General features: G+C 36.5%; 1 protein-coding gene across 5 annotated transcripts in view; it reads left to right on the top strand.

Moving 5' to 3' along the window:
• The window catches only part of BRAF (B-Raf proto-oncogene, serine/threonine kinase), a 168,186-nt gene that overhangs the window by 78,281 nt on the left and 72,033 nt on the right, over positions 1–17,872 (top strand). For all 5 annotated transcript variants that reach the window (XM_070369170.1, XM_070369171.1, XM_070369172.1 and 2 more), the window contains exons 3-5: positions 135–398; positions 13,432–13,535; positions 14,389–14,491. In XM_070369170.1, the coding sequence (XP_070225271.1) occupies positions 135–398; positions 13,432–13,535; positions 14,389–14,491 (471 nt within the window). The remainder of the gene's footprint in view (positions 1–134; positions 399–13,431; positions 13,536–14,388; positions 14,492–17,872) is intronic.

Raw genomic sequence — 17,872 nt, forward strand, 5'->3', positions numbered from 1 at the left:
CTTTGTAATTTGTAACACAAAATCCTGTTAGCTAGATTATAAAGAGATTATAATCAAAAACTAAAATTTCATATTTCCTTTTGTTACTGTCAGGAAAAAGTCCAGATTCAATGTAAGTCTACTTTATTTTATAGGCCTATGAAGAATACACCAGCAAGCTAGATGCCCTCCAACAAAGAGAACAACAGTTATTGGAATCCCTGGGGAATGGAACTGATTTTTCTGTTTCTAGCTCTGCATCAACGGACACCGTTACATCTTCTTCCTCTTCTAGCCTTTCAGTGCTGCCTTCATCTCTTTCAGTTTTTCAAAATCCCACAGATGTGTCACGGAGCAACCCCAAGTCACCACAAAAACCTATCGTTAGAGTCTTCCTGCCCAATAAACAGAGGACAGTGGTGAGTCAGCTTTTAATTCATCGTGGCTTTTTCTTTGTATTTTTCAGAAAGACTAGTTGTGGAAAATGAAATGTGATACCATTTAAACCAGAATGGAAAAGACATAGTTATTTGATGCCAAAGTCTGTGTTCCTTAAGTGGAACAAATCGCATTGTCTTTAGTGTCACTTGTATACCTGTCTACCAAGCTTGAACCACACTCACGTCTGAGTGTTAGTTTAGAATCAGTCAGAATTTTGAGACTTAAGCTTGTTTGTTGTCTAACATATGTCAGGTAAGCTTTGTTCTTTGCCATAGAGAAAGCCTTATTCAGATTTATTACCAAATGTTGGATTCTTATTGTGCTTGACATTTTTCCTCTTGTTTATATAAGCTTTGATTGTTGATCATTATATCATCATTGGAACACAGTACTCTATAAATAACCTTTAAAGCAGGGAAATCTGCAGGATAATTATAGAAGGTCTGTAATCTCAAGTGCAACAAGTACTGCCATTGGACATAACTGAATGGAAAAACGCACCTACCCGCATCACTCATTTTTTATAATGTATATGGTTATTTTGATATTAATAAAAAAACATTTCATTACTAAATACAGTTGAAGCCAAAGTAGTCTTTTAATTTTTCCCCTCAGATAGCATTAATAATGCTTCACAGAAAATGTTTGCTGACTTACTATGCTCTAGTGGCCTCCAGTGGGGTCAGTTAGTTACCCGGTGAAACAAAGGCATGTGAATGTCATGATGTGGAGACACAAGACTAGGCCTTCGGCTTATGCCACAAAGGTGGTTGAAACTTATATCCTCACATAATCTGAACCTTTGAAAAGCTTTACCTTCAATAAAAGGGTGAATTAGAAGAAAATCTGTTCACCAGCATACATAAATAACAGTGAAACTTTTCTGTCTTTGCCAGGGCCCCAGATAAAGGTTAAAGTTTCCCTTGTGAATTCTTAACTGTAGATCTGTTCTTACCATAGTGTGGGGTTCATCATTATGTTACCTGCATTATTTAGGAATTCTCAACCCAAGAAATGAAATTTTTAAAAAGGTTCTGGAATAGTAATAGCACTCAGGCACTGGCCAGAAACAAATGTAAATCCCTCCCTTAGCCCATATAGATCTTATGTAATTCATACACATAATACCTCAATGACAAGGTCAAAATCCCAAGTTACAGTATGCAAGAAGAAATAGTCTGTCATCAGTGAGTTAGAAGACTTAATAGCAGCAAAATTAGATTCCTAAGAAGGAACCAAACAGAATTTCTAGGTGGCCTTAAAATTTAAAGTGGATGACACTTATCATCCCTGAAGTATTATTGCTAAAAATAATTGTGTTGAATGTTAAGCTTCTGGTCCTTCCACTTTATAGGAAGGACAAGAAGTAAAGGGAAAAGTTAAGCACCATGAGAAGCAGACACATTCGAAAGATGGACATTCCGTAAGACAGCCTGGACTCTCAATTCATGGAGAATAAAACACTGGAGATTATTCTACACTAAATAGACCAAACAAACCAAATAGACCAAACAATAGACAAAACAACCAAATGCATTGTGTAATCCTGGTTTGGGACTAGGGTGAGAAAGAGCTGTAGAAGTCCTTCTTGAAATGGGATACGTCAAATATTGGTTGAATGTAGTATGTTTTTATGGAATTATTAGTTTCCTTAAGTGTGATAATAGAGATAATATAATGTAGGAGAATATCTTTATTCTTAGGAAATATATGCTTAAATGTTTAGGGGTAAATTGTTATGATGCCTGCAACCTCTCTCACCTCTTTTTTAAAAATAAAACTTACATATAGTAAAGTGTACAAATCTCAACTGTACAGCTCAGTGACCTTCTGCATGTGTACCTGCCATGCAGATAAAAATTATAGAACATTTCTAATGTTGAGAGTGTACTCTTGTGCTCCCTCAATTGAGTACCCACCTTTAAGAATAGCCACTATACTGAAGTCTGTCTCGATCAATAAATTTAGAACTTACTTTCAAATGGTATGATGGAAAACAAAATGTTAAAGAGAGAAAACAAATATGGAGAAGTAATTATCAAGCAGGTTACAGCATATTACAGACCAAGTGTTAAAATGCTGTATAGAAATCAAAATATTTATTTTTAAAAACTCAATGGATTAATTTAAAAGTAGATTGAATTTAGCTGAAGGAGGAAAATTGGTGACCTCTGGAAAACAGAGAAAGAGAGTTATAGAAAATATGAGAGGTTAATAGGTATGAAGGATGGATTGAATAGTTTCATCATATGCCTCAAAGCGGAAAATGAGAACAGAATAAAGGAATGGGGCTTCCTGATGGCTTGGTGGTAAAGAATCCACCTGCCAATGTGGGAGACACGAGTTTGATCCTTGTTTCAGGAAGATTGCAAATGCTGTGGAACAACTAACCCTGTGCACCACAACTATTGAACCTGTGCTCCAGAGCCCAGGAACCCCAACTGCTGAAGCCCTAGAGCCCTAGAGCCCATGCTTCACAGCAAGAGAAGCCACCGCAATGAGAAGCCTGCCCACTTCAAGTAAAGAGTAGTCCCAGCTCACCACTAGAGAAAAGCCTGTGTAGCAACAGCCATAAATAAATAAATAGATATTTTTTTAAAACAGAAAAAGAATAGAGCAAAATTCAAAAAAATGATGGCTAACCTTCATTAAAGACACAAATTAAGGATTTGAGACGCATAAGCTTTAAGTTGTTTAAGTAAATTTGAATTCATTCTTATTAGATGTAACAAAATGAAAGAATATTGTTTTAAAAGCACTTAGGAAAAATTACCTATAAAGAAATTCCAGTTAGATTATCAAAAAATTTCTTTGTAGCAGCTGTAGAAGCCAGAAGACAGTAGAATAATATACTCAAGAGTGCTGAGTGATGCTGTAAGTTGCTTAGCTAAAGTGTGAGTTTAACTTATTGGGTACACTGTGAGTCAGGGCACAGTAAAGCCTTTCCAGATGAGTTTACTTTTCTCAAGCTGTACCCAAAGGGACTACCTGGAAATGACTTAGGGAGAAAACTGAACACAGAGGAAGCAATGAAAAGTAGAAATTAAATGTAAAAATGTAAACATTTTAAAGTAAGAATTAAATGTAAAAAATTGAACACAGAGGAAGGAATGAAAAGTAAGAATTAAATGTAAAGCTAGTTTGTACAAGAAAACACAGAGGAAAATATTTTGTGACTTGGAATTTGGTAACAGTTTCTAAAATATAACACCAAAACACAATCCCTAATGAACATATTGATAAGTTGTACTTTATCAAAATTAAAAACTTCTCCTCTTCTAAAGACTATATTAAGAGAATAAAGAGACAAACCACAGACTAGTAGATAATCTTTGCAAAATATATATATATCTGATCAAAGACATGTATTCAGAATATATAAAGAACTCTTAGAACTCAACAGTAAGGAAACAATTAAGTGGACAAAAGATTTGAATAGATACTTCAAAGAAGATATGTGGATGGCAAATAAACACATAAGAAGATGCTCAACATCATGGGCCGTTAGGAAAAAAGCTGATTAAAGGCACAAGATACCACCACACACCTACTAGAATGATTAAAATGAAAGAGTGGCCTTACCAACTATTGGTGAGGATGTGGAATGGAATAACTGAATTTTCGTACACTGGTGATAGGAATGTATAATGGTATAACCACTTTTGAAAGCAATTTGAAGATTAACTTAATGTTTTAAAGTCTTTTAGCTTTAAAGTCTCAAAAGCTTTTTTTTTTTTTTTTTTTTTCCGGCAAAAATAGAAAAATCCACCCTGAAATTCATATGGAATCTTAAGGAATCCTGAATACTCAGACAACTTTAAAAAAGATCAAAATTGGAGATCTCACACTTCCTGATACTAAAACTTATTATAAATTAATAAGTAAATCATTTTGGTACTGATATAGACAGATAGACCAGTGAAATAAATGGAGTACTTTTAAAATTATTTCTTTTTGATTATAGCCTTCCTATTGAGTATGAAGTGGGACTTTGTTGTGATTTTGATATACTTTTCTCTGTTGGCTAATGATATCAAGTGGCTTTTCTATATCTTTCCTGGAGAAAGTATTTTTATAAATAGTTTTGCATGGCATGTGCAAAACTGGGCATTACCGAAATGGTTAAATAAGTTTGGTATATCTGTTAAATGAAATACTTCTTAGTAGAAATAATGTATTACTAGTATACACAACAGCACAGATGACTCTGAAAGTAATTATGTCAAGTGAAAATAGCCAGACAAAAATGACTATATATTTTATAATTCCATTATAAAAGTCTAGAGGAAATTCCCTGGTGGTTCAGTGGTTATGACTTGGGACTTTCACTGTCAGGGCCCCGGGGTTCAGTCCCTGGTCAGGGAACTAAGATCCTACAAGGCGTGTGGTGTGGCCAGAAATAGATATGTAGGTAGATAAAGCAATTACAGAAGATGTGAAGAACATAGTTGTCAATTTTATGTAATAGACATGTAAACCTTGTACTAATAAATGAAAGAACACACGTTCTTTTCAAGAATGTATGGGACACTGAAAATTTTTTCTACTGCATTTTAGGCAAAAAAGGGAATCTTCACAAACACAAGGTGTGTTTTTTGAGCATAATGTAATTAAAGTAGAAATTAGTAACAATAATGGGAAACCACATTTTTAGAGATTTGAAGACACTTCTGAATGTCATATGTCAGAGAGAAAATATGAAAAAAAATCCTAGTCCTATGTAAATTTTATTCTTCTGTAAAAAAGTTAAAGAGAACATTTCCTAACTCATTTATAGAATTTGTGTATCTTGCTTCTAAAACCAAAGATCACTTGATAAAGAAAAACTAAAGGTTAATCTAAGAACATATTTGCAAAAATCTTTAATAAAATACTGGTCAACTGAATCTAACAATGTATATATTTAAAAAAAATAATTCTTCTAGGAGTATAACAATGATTTTTAAAAATTAGTGCAGCTCTGGGATTTCCCTGATGGTCTAGTGGTTAGGACTCCATGCTTCCACTGCACAGGGCATGAGTTCAGTCCCTGGGTGGGGAACTAACATCCCACATGTGTGTGGGATGCCCCACTCCAAAACAGTCAGTGCAGTTCTTATTAGCAGATTAAATGAATAAAAGTGTATGGATATCTCTAGATACAGTAAACAAGACATTTGATGTATTGAAAACCTTTTTGTAACAAGAAAGAAACAAAAAAACTCTGTAAACTTGGAATAAAAGACAACTTTCTTAATAAAGGGTATCTATCAAGTATGTCTAAAGAAGGATTCTGTGTTCTCATTAAAATTGGAAACAAGCAAGACAGATCTACTACTTATGGAGTTGAATATTCTATCCAGTCTCAATCAAGACAAAGAAATAAAAAACATAAATATTAAAAAGAAAGAAAACTTATTTTTAGCAGTTAATTTGTCTACATAGAAAATCTATTATAATAAGAACTCTGCACTTAATAATTAGAACATACAATTTTATTTAAAAAATGATATCGTTGACAAAATAATTTTTAAATGTTTAAGACTTTTATAAAGAAATTTGTACAGCTTTATTGAAAGACATTTGAAGAGAGTAAAGAAATCAAAAGTTACTTTGTTCTTGATAATCTTCCTAAATATACTTCTCACCCAAATTAATCAAAATTACGTGCAGTTTCTGCAGAATTCTAGGGGGATCTTATCCCACCCTTACTACTTTATCTGAAAAGTTGATTCTAAAATTTATATGGAAAAGCAAAAAGCTACCCTAGAGGCCTCTTCTAGGGACTGACCTCTTTTAGTGTGAAGAAGTGTTTATTTGAAGTTTGGTTCTTTATTCTTACTTGTCTTTTATTGTATTAAAACTCACATGAAATGCATGTAAAACTTCTTTTCTAAATGTTACAATGATTGTTTCATGATGGTATTAGAGGTATTTATTCTTCCTTTTCAGAATTTCTAACAAATATGTTTACTTTAAATTTTCAAAACTGTAATTTCTTTAAAAGTTAATTTAGAGATTTTATAATATACTCTGTATCAAAATCAATGTGTACTCATTATTTCTAAAAATGAAAAAAGTATAAACAAGGTAAGTGTCCCTTGGTACAGAACTACTTAAGACTATCCAGGTCATGCATTAGATACAGTGACTAAAAAGAATAAATGTGTGTGTCCTTTGAGATGGCTTTGAATCATATATAAAAGCCTGGTAATTGCGATTATCTGGAGGATGGGGACATTGCCGGGGGCAGGAGAAAGGGACTAATCTTTTTGCCTTATACTTATCCCCTTCTTTCACATAATGTCAAGCTACTTGTTTTATTATGGTTAAAATTATTGTTTAGAATGATCATATCTGATTTATTAACTATTTATTTCATTATGGATAATTAAATGCTGCAAAATACATTTAAATACACATATCCTGAAATGTTGTGGGAATATTTTAATGTTAGGGACTTAAGTATTGGGTCATAGGGTATGCACACTTAAAACTTCATAAAATGTACATTTTATGCAGAAAAATTGTACTGGTTTATATTCTGTCTAGTGTATAAGACTTCCTTTTCCCACAAGATCCTGGTCAACATTGAGTGTTAATGAAATTTAGATGTTAACTGCCTTCCAATGCAGGAAACGCGGGTTCGATCCCTGGGTTGGGAAGATCTCCTGGAGAAGGAAGTGGCAAACCACTCCAGTATTCTTGTCTAGGAAATCCCATGGATAGAGGAGCCCGGTGGGCTACGAAAGAGTTGGATATGACTTAGCAGCTAAACAACCTATCTAATAGAATTTCAAGTATATTAGACATGACATACCCTCATTCGTGTACATTTTTAATGTGTTGTGTTAACAACAATAAGTTAATCAAAAAAAAAAAAAAATCTCACCCAATTTTCCTGAAATGTGGCTTGTTCTAAGCTGACTTTCTTGAACTTGTAGTTTAAAAGACAGAATTGGCTTGTTTTATTTTTTATAGGTTTACTAAAATATCATTTATAGACATACTTTACTTATTTAAACTATACAATTTTGGTCTGTTCACAGAGTTATGCAACTGTCAGCACTGTTAATTTTAGAACGTTTTCATCACTCCGAAAAAGAAACTGTGTACCCCTTAAGCAGTCACTCCATCTTCCCAGTTCTAGCCAATCACTTACTTCCTTTCTACCTCTCCAGATTTGCCTGTTCTGTACATTTCATTCCATATAAATGGTGTCATAGAATATGTGGTCTTCTGTGACTGACTTCTTTTGCTTAGCATAATGTTTCCATGGCTCATCCATATTGTAGCATGTCAGTATTCATGCGTTTTTATGGTTGAATAATATTCTGTGTGTGTATCAAAACACACTTTAGCCATTATGAATTTTGTTTTCACTTTTGGCTGTTAGTAATAATGCTGTGAATATTCATGTCCAAGTTTCTGTGTGGACATATGTCTTTGTTTTTCTTGGATATATTTTCCTTTGCAAATATTCAGGTGATTACATTGACTTTAGATCTTTGTTAAGGCAGGATGCTAGTTTTTAACTAAGATCATGGCCTTAGATCAAGCAAGGACACTTAATTTTGGAATTTGGAAAAGAGGCATTAACTTGGTTCTTCTGAAAATATCTTTTTAGTCTTTCCATCTATAAAAATGGAAACAGTGCTCCCCTACACCTTTACCTTTGTTGTTTAGTCACTAAATTGTGTCAGACTCTTGCAACACCATGGACTATAGCCCGCCAGGCTCCACCGTCCATGGATTTTCTAGGCAAAAATACTGGAGTGGGATGCCATTTCCTCCAGAAGATCTTCCCAACCCTGGAATCAAACCCACATCTCCTGCATGGACAGGAAAATTATTTACCACAGAGCCACCTGGGGAGCCCACCCGTTTTCCTTTGTGAATAGATAATTCTTTCATGTGGTATTTGTATCAAGAAATCTTGTTTCTGCCCCTCTCCCTATACACTCAGGTTCCCCTGAGCCTTTTAGCTAACTTTTTATTTGGGGCAGGGGGGCAGGGGTGTGTGCTGCTCCTCTCCATACAAGGCATCGTATTGTATATGTTATTCTGTATTTTGCTTTTAATGTTTTGCTTTGTTTTTAATGTTTAATGTTTTGCTTTTAATGTTTATGTGAGCCAGCCATATAGCTATAGATTCCATTGTAGAGATGTACTATAGTTGCCAGTTATATTATGATATACTAAAGACTGCAAGGAGATCCAACCAGTCCATTCTAAAGGAGATCAGTCCTGGGTGTTCTTTGGAAGGAATAATGCTAAAGGTGAAACCAGTACTTTGACCACCTCATGCGAAGAGTTGACTCATTGGGAAAGACTCTGATGCTGGGAGGGATTGGGGCCAGGAGGAGAAGGGGATGACAGAGGATGAGATGGATGGATGGCATCACTGACTCGATGGACATGAGTTTAAGTGAACTCCGGGAGTTGGTGATGGACAGGGAGGCCTGGCGTGCTGCAACTCATGGGGTTGCAAAGAGTCGGACACGACTGAGCGACTGAACTGAACTGAAAAGCAGGCTTCCTGGATCAAAGAGAAATATACATTTGTAATTTTGATAAGATACTTTAAAATTTTGCTTCATAGATTTTGCTTAATTTTGCACTGCTACCAGCACTACAAAATTCAGAAAACTAAGATCATGGCATCTGGTCCCATCACTTCATGGCAAATAGATGGGGAAACTGTGGAAACAGTGGCAGACTATTTTGGGGGGCTCCAAAATCACTGCAGATGGTGACTGCAGCCATGAAATAAAAAGATGCTTACTCCTTGGAAGAAAAGTTATGACCAACCTAGACAGCATATTAAAAAGCAGACATTACTTTGCCAGCAAAGGTCTGTCTAGTCAAAGCTATGGGTTTTCCAGTAGTCATGTATGGATGTGAGAGTTGGACTGTAAAGACAGCTGAGCACCAAAGAATTGTTGCTTTTGAACTGTGGTGTTGGAGAAGACTCTTGAGAGTCCCTTGGACTGCAAGGAGATCCAACCAGTCCATCCTAAACAAAATCAGTCCTGAATATTCACTGGAAGGACTGATGCTGAAACTCCAATACTTTGGCTACCTGATGCGAAGAACTGACTCATTTGAAAAAACCATGATGCTGGGGACGATTGAAGGCAGGATGAGAAGTTGGATGGCATCACCGACTCGACCAACATGAGTTTGAGTAAACTCTGGGAGTTGGTGATGGACAGGGAGGCCTGACGTGCTGCAGTCCATGGGGTTGCAAAGAGTCGGACATGACTGAGCAACTGAACTGAACTAACCAGCACTGTATGAGATGCCTGTTTACCATAGCCTCACCAACAGAATATGTTGTTAGACTTTTGTATTTTTGCCCATTTGATAAGTGAAAAAATATTTTGGCAAGTTTAAGTTCGCTTTTCTCTGAGGTTGAACACTTTTTCTTAATTTTAAATCCCATTTATAATTTGTTTTCCTGAACTCTCTTTCTTTTGCCCATTTTTCTGTTGGGTTGGTCTTAATCTCAATTTTTCAGGAGCTCCTTATGTATCAGGAAATTTATTTTCCTGTCACATAAGTAGCAAATATTTTTCCCAATCTGTATTTGTCTTTTGACTTTGCTTATATAGTCATTCTCCCAGTATTTGTAGGGGATTTGTTCCAGGACCCCATAACACATCCCCTACAAATATTGGGGGATGACTATATAAGGATAAAATCCTTAGATGCCCAAGTCCCTTACATAAAGTGGCATAGTATTAATATTTGCATATAACCTATGCACATCCTCCTGTATACTTTAAATCATCTCCAGATTACTTATAGTAGGCAAATTTAAGGTTTACTTTCTTGGAACTTTCTGGATTTTTTTCTAAATATTTTTGATCCTCGGGTGGTTGAATCCATGAATGTGGCACCAACAGACATGGAGGGCTGACTGTAGTGTGTTGTGTGAGTGTTTTCTTTTATGGCTTCCAGATTTTGCATCATAATTTTATAGGCCTTCTTCTCTTGAGATTGTAAGGGAGCCATGTTTCTTCTAGTTCTTTTATGGTTTGTCCCCTCCTTCCTTCAACATTTAAATCTGATCCACTTGGAGTTTACCCTATGATACTGTATGAAGTATGGATGAACTTTCTTTTCCTAGATTGGTTCCAGTTGTCTCAGCATCAATTAGTTAAAAGTTCATCTTTACCCTGTTACAGATGCTGCCTTTATTTTGATTTTATTTATGTGTTGAATGAAGAGTCTAGTTTTGGTTTTTCTGTTTCATTCCATTGGTCTGTCAGTCTGTTGAACAGGTAGTATCATGAAGAAACAAAAATCAGCCTGTTGAAGTGGATGAAGGACAGATTGATGACTTTCCCTTGGTGATAAGAGTGGGAAACCAAAATTTTGCCTACTGATGAAACATATATACACCTTGGAATCAACCTCTTTAGAGAAGCATAAGGGTGCTTAGCTATATTAGAAGATGGCATTACAGGAGTGCATGAGAGAAATTAGCAAAGAAACTGAAGGGTGGATAGCCCCAGTCCATTAATGACTTTGTATGCTGTATTAAGGAATTTGGATTTCACCCTATAATTAAATGGAAAAATTTGAGAACACTAATGTAAGATTATATCACAGAATGAAATTCTGAGTTCAGTGGACTCCTCAGCAGTCCATAGATGGGCTTGAACTTTTATGTTTCAAAGAGATTATTCTAAGGCTTTCATCAGGTTCTCAGAAGTATTTGGCAAACACACACATTAAGAATACCTTTTTTAAAAAAGATTTCACTGATAACAGGATAGATTGGCTGGGGTTTAAAACTAAAGATAGGGTTGCCACCTAAGTAGGCAGAATACGAATAGCAGAGGGGAAAAGTTAGCTTTCCCTTCTGTTCATTATTTCTGGAAGGTATGGACAGTTCTCTATATTGGCAGTAGTTATGTTCTGTATATTTCCTGCAAACACTGAATTAGTGAATACTGAAAAACTGCTCCTAGGACAAGTGCAGGATTACTATTATAAATGAGCCAAAGATGGCCTCTGTATATTGGCCCCTGGATTGTTTATTTCTTCACAGCAGACTGGGGTCCATTAGCTTAAAAGTCACCTGGCATAGGGTACTTGTTTACAGTATGAGAGCTAGGAATAGAAGGCATGTTACCTTGATTAACCTCAGCTGCTGCTGCTGCTAAGTCGCTTCAGTCGTCCGACTCTGTGCGACCCCATAGATGGCAGCCCACCAGGCTCCCCTGTCCCTGGGATTCTCCAGGCAAGAACACTGGAGTGGGTTGCCATTTCCTTCTCCAATGCATGAAAGTGAAAAGTGAAAGTGAAGTCGCTCAGTCGTGTCTGACTCTTAGTGACCCCATGGACTGCAGCCCACCAGGCTCCTCCGTCCGTGGGATTTTCCAGGCAAGAGTACTGGAGTGGGGTGCCATTGCCTTCTCCAAACCTCAGCTGGGAAGGGTCAAATTTTTCAGTCTTCTGTGCATGCCTGCAAAAGCACTGCAAGTATTGATTTGGGGGTTACAAATAAATTTTAATGAATAATCAAGTTTGCAAATACAGAATCCATGAATTAAAGAGGATCAACTGTACAAATCTAGTCTCTTGAATACTTTCAGTGATGAACCTACTCCCTCAAACTTTTCCCTTGCTGGATAGTTTTAACAGTTATATTGAGCTAAAATCTGTCTCTTGTTTTTCTAATCTTAGGTCCTAATTTGGCTTTATAGATTGTTCCCCATTGACATACTGTTGAAATTCAGCTGTCTTATATTCACTTTCACTCAATTCACCTCTGGCATAAGAGTCCCAATTTCTTTAGAGACTTCTGGTTTGCTAAATACCTTAGTGATTTAAACTTGCCTGGAGAATCCCAGGGACAGCAGAGCCTGATGGGTTGCAGTCCATGGGGTCGCTGAGAGTTGGACACGACTGAGCGACTTTACTTTCACTTAGTGATTTACAAGAATGAAACCTTTAATTTTGTTATTAACTAACACATCTTGTCTGTCACCCTCCACTCCTCTCTCCGCATAAAAACCGACCAACCCGAACTCCCATTGCTTCACCTTAGTCTATCTACACTGTGTTTGTCAGTTCTTTTTCAGTTTTAAATTATTCAAATTAATAAGAAGGGAGATGAGTCACTGGCAGAAAAGACCAAGGTAGAGATAACTTCAAATATACAGGAAGATTCTTTTTCTCTCTCTTTTCGATGCCTCTTTTCTCTTAGCTCCTAATGTCATCTTTGCTTCTCCTTAAGTTAGCTTCATTCGGTAGCCAGATTTTCTCAGTGTACTAGGGAAGATAACCATTAGGGATTCCATATTTCTGTCTTCTTGGAACTTTACAGTAGGAAAGAAACTTCTGTCAACCAGAGTCTATCTGTCAGTTAAAGGAAGAAGTGTAGTACTGTTCAGGTCATATATCTAGCCCTGGATCTGGGATATGGGAAACTGATTAGCCAGCTTATGTGCAGCCAGAAGAGTAGTGACCCTGGATTCATAACTTCTCGAGTACCAGGTGGTTTTTAGGGAAAGGTGGGTTCCCAGAGGAAATAGGAATGCTAAACAACTACACAACAAATACCATCTGAATACATTAAGACAAGTATTCTCTTCTATGTTTAGGATCAGTAAGAGATCTCTTAACGACCATAATAATTGAAGGATTACCGTTTTCAGCTTTGAACAATGTTGGATCAAAGTTGATTTTGCTTTAAATGTTGACATTTATTATTTCTCAGCAGAGAGCACTTAGTGATCTGTTGTATTTTCTTTTCTTTTATGTGTTTAAGATATTTTGTAATTTTAATAAAAAACCAAAAATTAATTTTGCCTTGAGTTGGTGAGTAATAGATGCTTGAGTCATAATTTTCCATTAATGTTGTTAGCCCTAGAAATAATTTTCTCACATAGTAATCCATATGACATTTTCAAAATGTTATAAAGGTAAATTACTGGGTTTTGGTTTTTTTTTTCCAGTGATGTGAAAAAATATATAATTTACTTCTCTACCTCATATCCTGACTTTATGATACCCTAGGTACCTGCACGGTGTGGAGTCACAGTCCGGGACAGCCTGAAGAAGGCACTGATGATGAGAGGTCTAATCCCAGAGTGCTGTGCTGTTTACAGAATTCAGGATGGGTATGGTTTGTATGTGATGTGAAACTTTGTTTAAAAAGGGGAAAAAACATCAGATACCAAATTTTGAGGTTTTCTGTAAGATCTTTACCCAAACCTAGGGTATTGAAAATCAACCTCAGGGAAAAAAAAAAAACTAAGTTAATTAGCCTAAACAAGTCTGGTATGCCCTTTGAGAAGTGAACATTAGATAATTTTGTGTAATGATGGTGTTTATTATTCTGATAAAATGACTTTATATGGAGTTTGAGATTCTTAAAATTTTGAACCATTTTCTCTGTTTCTTATTTGAATAATGGACTCTTTCCCACTCCTGTTTTTAATATAAACTCATAGTTTCACCAAAGACTTATCAAAATTAACATTTTATATTGAATTATTTTTCAGAAAGCATGAAATTTTGCCATGACCCCACCCCTGCCACTCCCAATTTTGAATCCCATCTGGAAAAGAAAAAAAAGAGATCTCCTTTTTGGGGGCATATTGTCCCCTGAATACTCTTTTTCTTTGAATGGATAGGTAAATCCATACCTGTGATTTTTTTTTTGTTTTTTGTTTTTTTTTTTTTGGACCCCAGGAACAATCCATTTTCTGCTGTTGTAGGTCTTTTCTGGAGCTGACTTGAAGAAAAGAGTACATCTCTTTACCCTGCTGTTTGTCCAAGAGTGATACATTTATTTGGGGTAAACTTAAAAATTAATTTATTGCCATTTAAATTTCTAACGATGGAAGACTAGGGAGCCAAAACTCCCTCACCATTACTAGCCCCTCAATAACCAATTTTCATATCTTCAGCATGAGGTATATGAAGCTTTTTAGGTATGATAACCAAGAAAGGCTGTGTCTGTGCTTTTCAGGAGAAGAAACCAATTGGCTGGGACACTGATATTTCCTGGCTTACTGGAGAGGAGTTGCATGTAGAAGTGTTGGAGAATGTTCCACTTACAACACACAACTTTGTATGTACTTTTTATATTTCAATGTCAAAAATCGTTAAGTTCTTTGAGTTTTTATTTAAAGAATGAAGTATGAGATGAATAATTTTGGCATTGTTTTTTTACCTAAGTTGAAAATCAGTTTTATTCTTTAAAGGGAAAAAAAGCACCACATATTAAACAGGTTTTTTTTTAATCATTATACTTTGTCTTTAATTTTAAAAAGTAATAGATAGTCATTTAAAAATTTTGAATGGTATGAAAGTATATCAAGTAAAAACTTGGAAGTACCCTACCAGAGGTAAATAGTTGTTATTAACAATTGATTATTGTGTGGTCTTCCAAAGTCTTTCTGTATATAAAATGTGTGTTCTTATATCTGCAGGCCCAAAATATTCTTTCTTTTTTACTTCCTTCATTTTCCTTCATTATTTTCCATTTCTTTCCTTTTTAAAAAAAACTAAAAGTGGAATTATATTTTGTATGATACTTTAAAAAAGTGTTAAGCACAGCATCATAGGTATCTTTCCATGTCATTACACCTAGCTTTATAATGATTACATAGTAGTCCATAAGAATATACATTCAGTGTATTTAACCATTCCTCTTTGACATTTAAGTTTTTTTTAAAAATCCATTCTAAACATGGTAAATAGATTCTGCATACACCTTGACACACTTGTGTAAATGTTTCTGAAAGATAGGGTAATGGAAGTGGAATAGCTCTCCTTGAGGACTGAAGAAAGACAGATGTTAAAGCTCTCCTTCCATACTTCTCCCTTTATCTGGTTTTTGCATTTGCCAGAATCTAGCCTAAGCTAAGCGTCTCCAGCCTGAGGCCTGGAACAATGGAACTTCTCTACCTTGGAGATAAGGGTACAGTTCCCAGAGCTTGAGAACCTGTTCTCTGAGCGAGTAGGCAGCAGCCAAGATTAGAATGATCTATAAGGCAGGAGTGCATTTCTTACTTTTCTGTGTATGAAATTTGAACTGTAGTTTATTTTTCTAAATGGATAGTAATTGCTTCCCTTTCAGCATCAAGTGTTTTCCCTTGTGCCTTTGTGATTAGAACAGCTGGGTTCTTCTGATTTCCCAGGGGGTTAGTGTTTTGGGGGCTCCATTAGTGGTGAATAATGAAGTCGGGTTTGTGCTTCAATAGATCAGGCATCTTTTGGACAAGTGTTAAATATACCTGATGTCAGTCAGATTTACCATGAAGCATATAGTTTTATTATCATGAGATAAGGCATTTGCTAGTATTGATTTTGTTTTTAACTTGTAGAATTTTGAGAAGATAAATCTTAAGAATTTTTATTTCAGTTTTTAGGAATTAAAAAAAAAAGTTGAGTTTATATTTCATAGTGATGACTACTCTTTTTCTTAGTTATTCTTCTTAATTAAATTTGGATATGAGAAGGTAAAGGAAGACCCAAGTCAGTAATGTTGAAGTAGCGCCTCAGGCAGGTCCTTGCCGCAAGAGGACAGTGAGAGCAAGCTGCAGCTGAGGTGCAGGCTGTGGGGATCTGCACAGTACAGTTGGAGACATGCCAGTAAATATTTGTTCAGATCTTTTTGTTTGCCAATATTTTGTCTGATCTGGGGATATAACAGTGAAGAAGAAAACAGGATCCCTGCCTTAGGGCTTCCCCGGTAGCTCAGCAGTAAAGAATTCTCCTGCAACACAGGAAACACAGGTTAGATCCCTGGGTTGAGAAGATCCCCTGATGAAGGAAATGGCAACCCACTCCAATATTATTGAGTGGGAAATCCCATGGACAGAGGAGCCTGGCGGGCTACAGTCCATGGAGTCACAAAAGAGTCAGACACAACTGAGTGACTAATTGTTTTAATTAAGAATTTTCATTAACACTCTTAATTACTGTATATATTTAAAGTGCCAACATCCGTTGGATCATTGAAAAAGCGAGAGAGTTCCAGAAAAACATCTATTTCTGCCTTATTGACTATGCCAAAGCCTTTGACTGTGTGGATCACAATAAACTATGGAAAATTCTGAAAGGGATGGGAATACCAGACCACCTGACCTGCCTCTTGAGAAACCTATATCCAGGTCAGGAAGCAACGGTTAGAATTGGACATGGAACAACAGACTGGTTCCAAATAGGAAAAGGAGTACGTCAAGGCTGTATATTGTCACCCTGCTCATTTAACTTCTATGCAGAGTACATAATGAGAAACGCTGGACTGGAAGAAGCACAAGCTGGAATCAAGATTGCCGGGAGGAATATCAATAACCTCAGATATGCAGATGACACCACCCTTATGGCAGAAAGTGCAGAGGAACTAAAAAGCCTCTTGATGAAAGTGAAAGAGTAGAGTGAAAAAGTTGGCTTAAAGCTCAATATTCAGAAAACTAAGATCAAGGGCATCTAGTCCCATCACTTCATGGGAAATAGATGGGGAAACAGTGGAAACAGTGTCAGACTCTATTTTGGGGGGCTCCAAAATCACTGCAGATGGTGACTGCAGCCATGAAATTAAAAGACGCTTACTCCTTGGAAGGAAAGTTATGACCAACCTAGATAGCATATTCAAAAGCAGAGACATTACTTTGCCAACAAAGGTCCGTCTAGTCAAGGCTATCGTTTTTCCAGTGGCCGTGTATGGACGTGAGAATTGGACTGTGAAGAAAGCTGAGTGCCGAAGAATTGATGCTTTTGAACTGTGGTGTTGGAGAAGACTCTTGAGAGTCCTTTGGACTGCAAGGAGATCCAACCAGTCCATTCTGAAGGAGATCAGTCCTGGGTGTTCTTTGGAAGGAATGATCCTGAAGCTGAAACTCCAGTACTTTGGCCACCTCATGAGAAGAGTTGACTCATTGGAAAAGACTCTGATCCTGGGAGGGATTGGGGGCAGGAGGAGAAGGAGGCGGCAGAGGATGAGATGGCTGGATGGCATCACTGACTCGATGGATGTGAGTTTGAGTCAACTCCAGGAATTGGTGATAGGGAGGCCTGGCGTGCTGCAATTCATGGGGTCGCAAAGAGTCAGACACGACTGAGCGACTGAACTGAACTGAAAGTGCTATAGATACACAGAATAGAGATTCCTAGAATAAATGTTTTAATTAAGAATTTTCATAAAGACTCTTAATTACTGTATATGTTTAAAGTGCTGTGTGTGTTAGTTGCTTAGTTGTGTCCAAATCTTTGCAACCCCATGGACTGGCCCCTCTGTCCATGGAATTCTCCTGGCAAGAATACTGAAGTGGGTTGCCATTTCCTTCTCCATTGAAGTACAACAGATACACAGAATAGAGATTTCTAACCTGGCTTTTGAGGAGTCAGGAAATTTTCCCAAAGGAAGAATTATCAAACCTAAAACCTGGTGGATGAGGAAAGATGAGTGAAAGGAAGACTAGCTAGACAAAGGGAACAGCAAGAA

The sequence above is a fragment of the Bos mutus genome, chromosome 4, assembly GCF_027580195.1.
Source record: "Bos mutus isolate GX-2022 chromosome 4, NWIPB_WYAK_1.1, whole genome shotgun sequence".
In the NCBI taxonomy this organism is placed as follows: Eukaryota; Metazoa; Chordata; class Mammalia; order Artiodactyla; family Bovidae; genus Bos; species Bos mutus.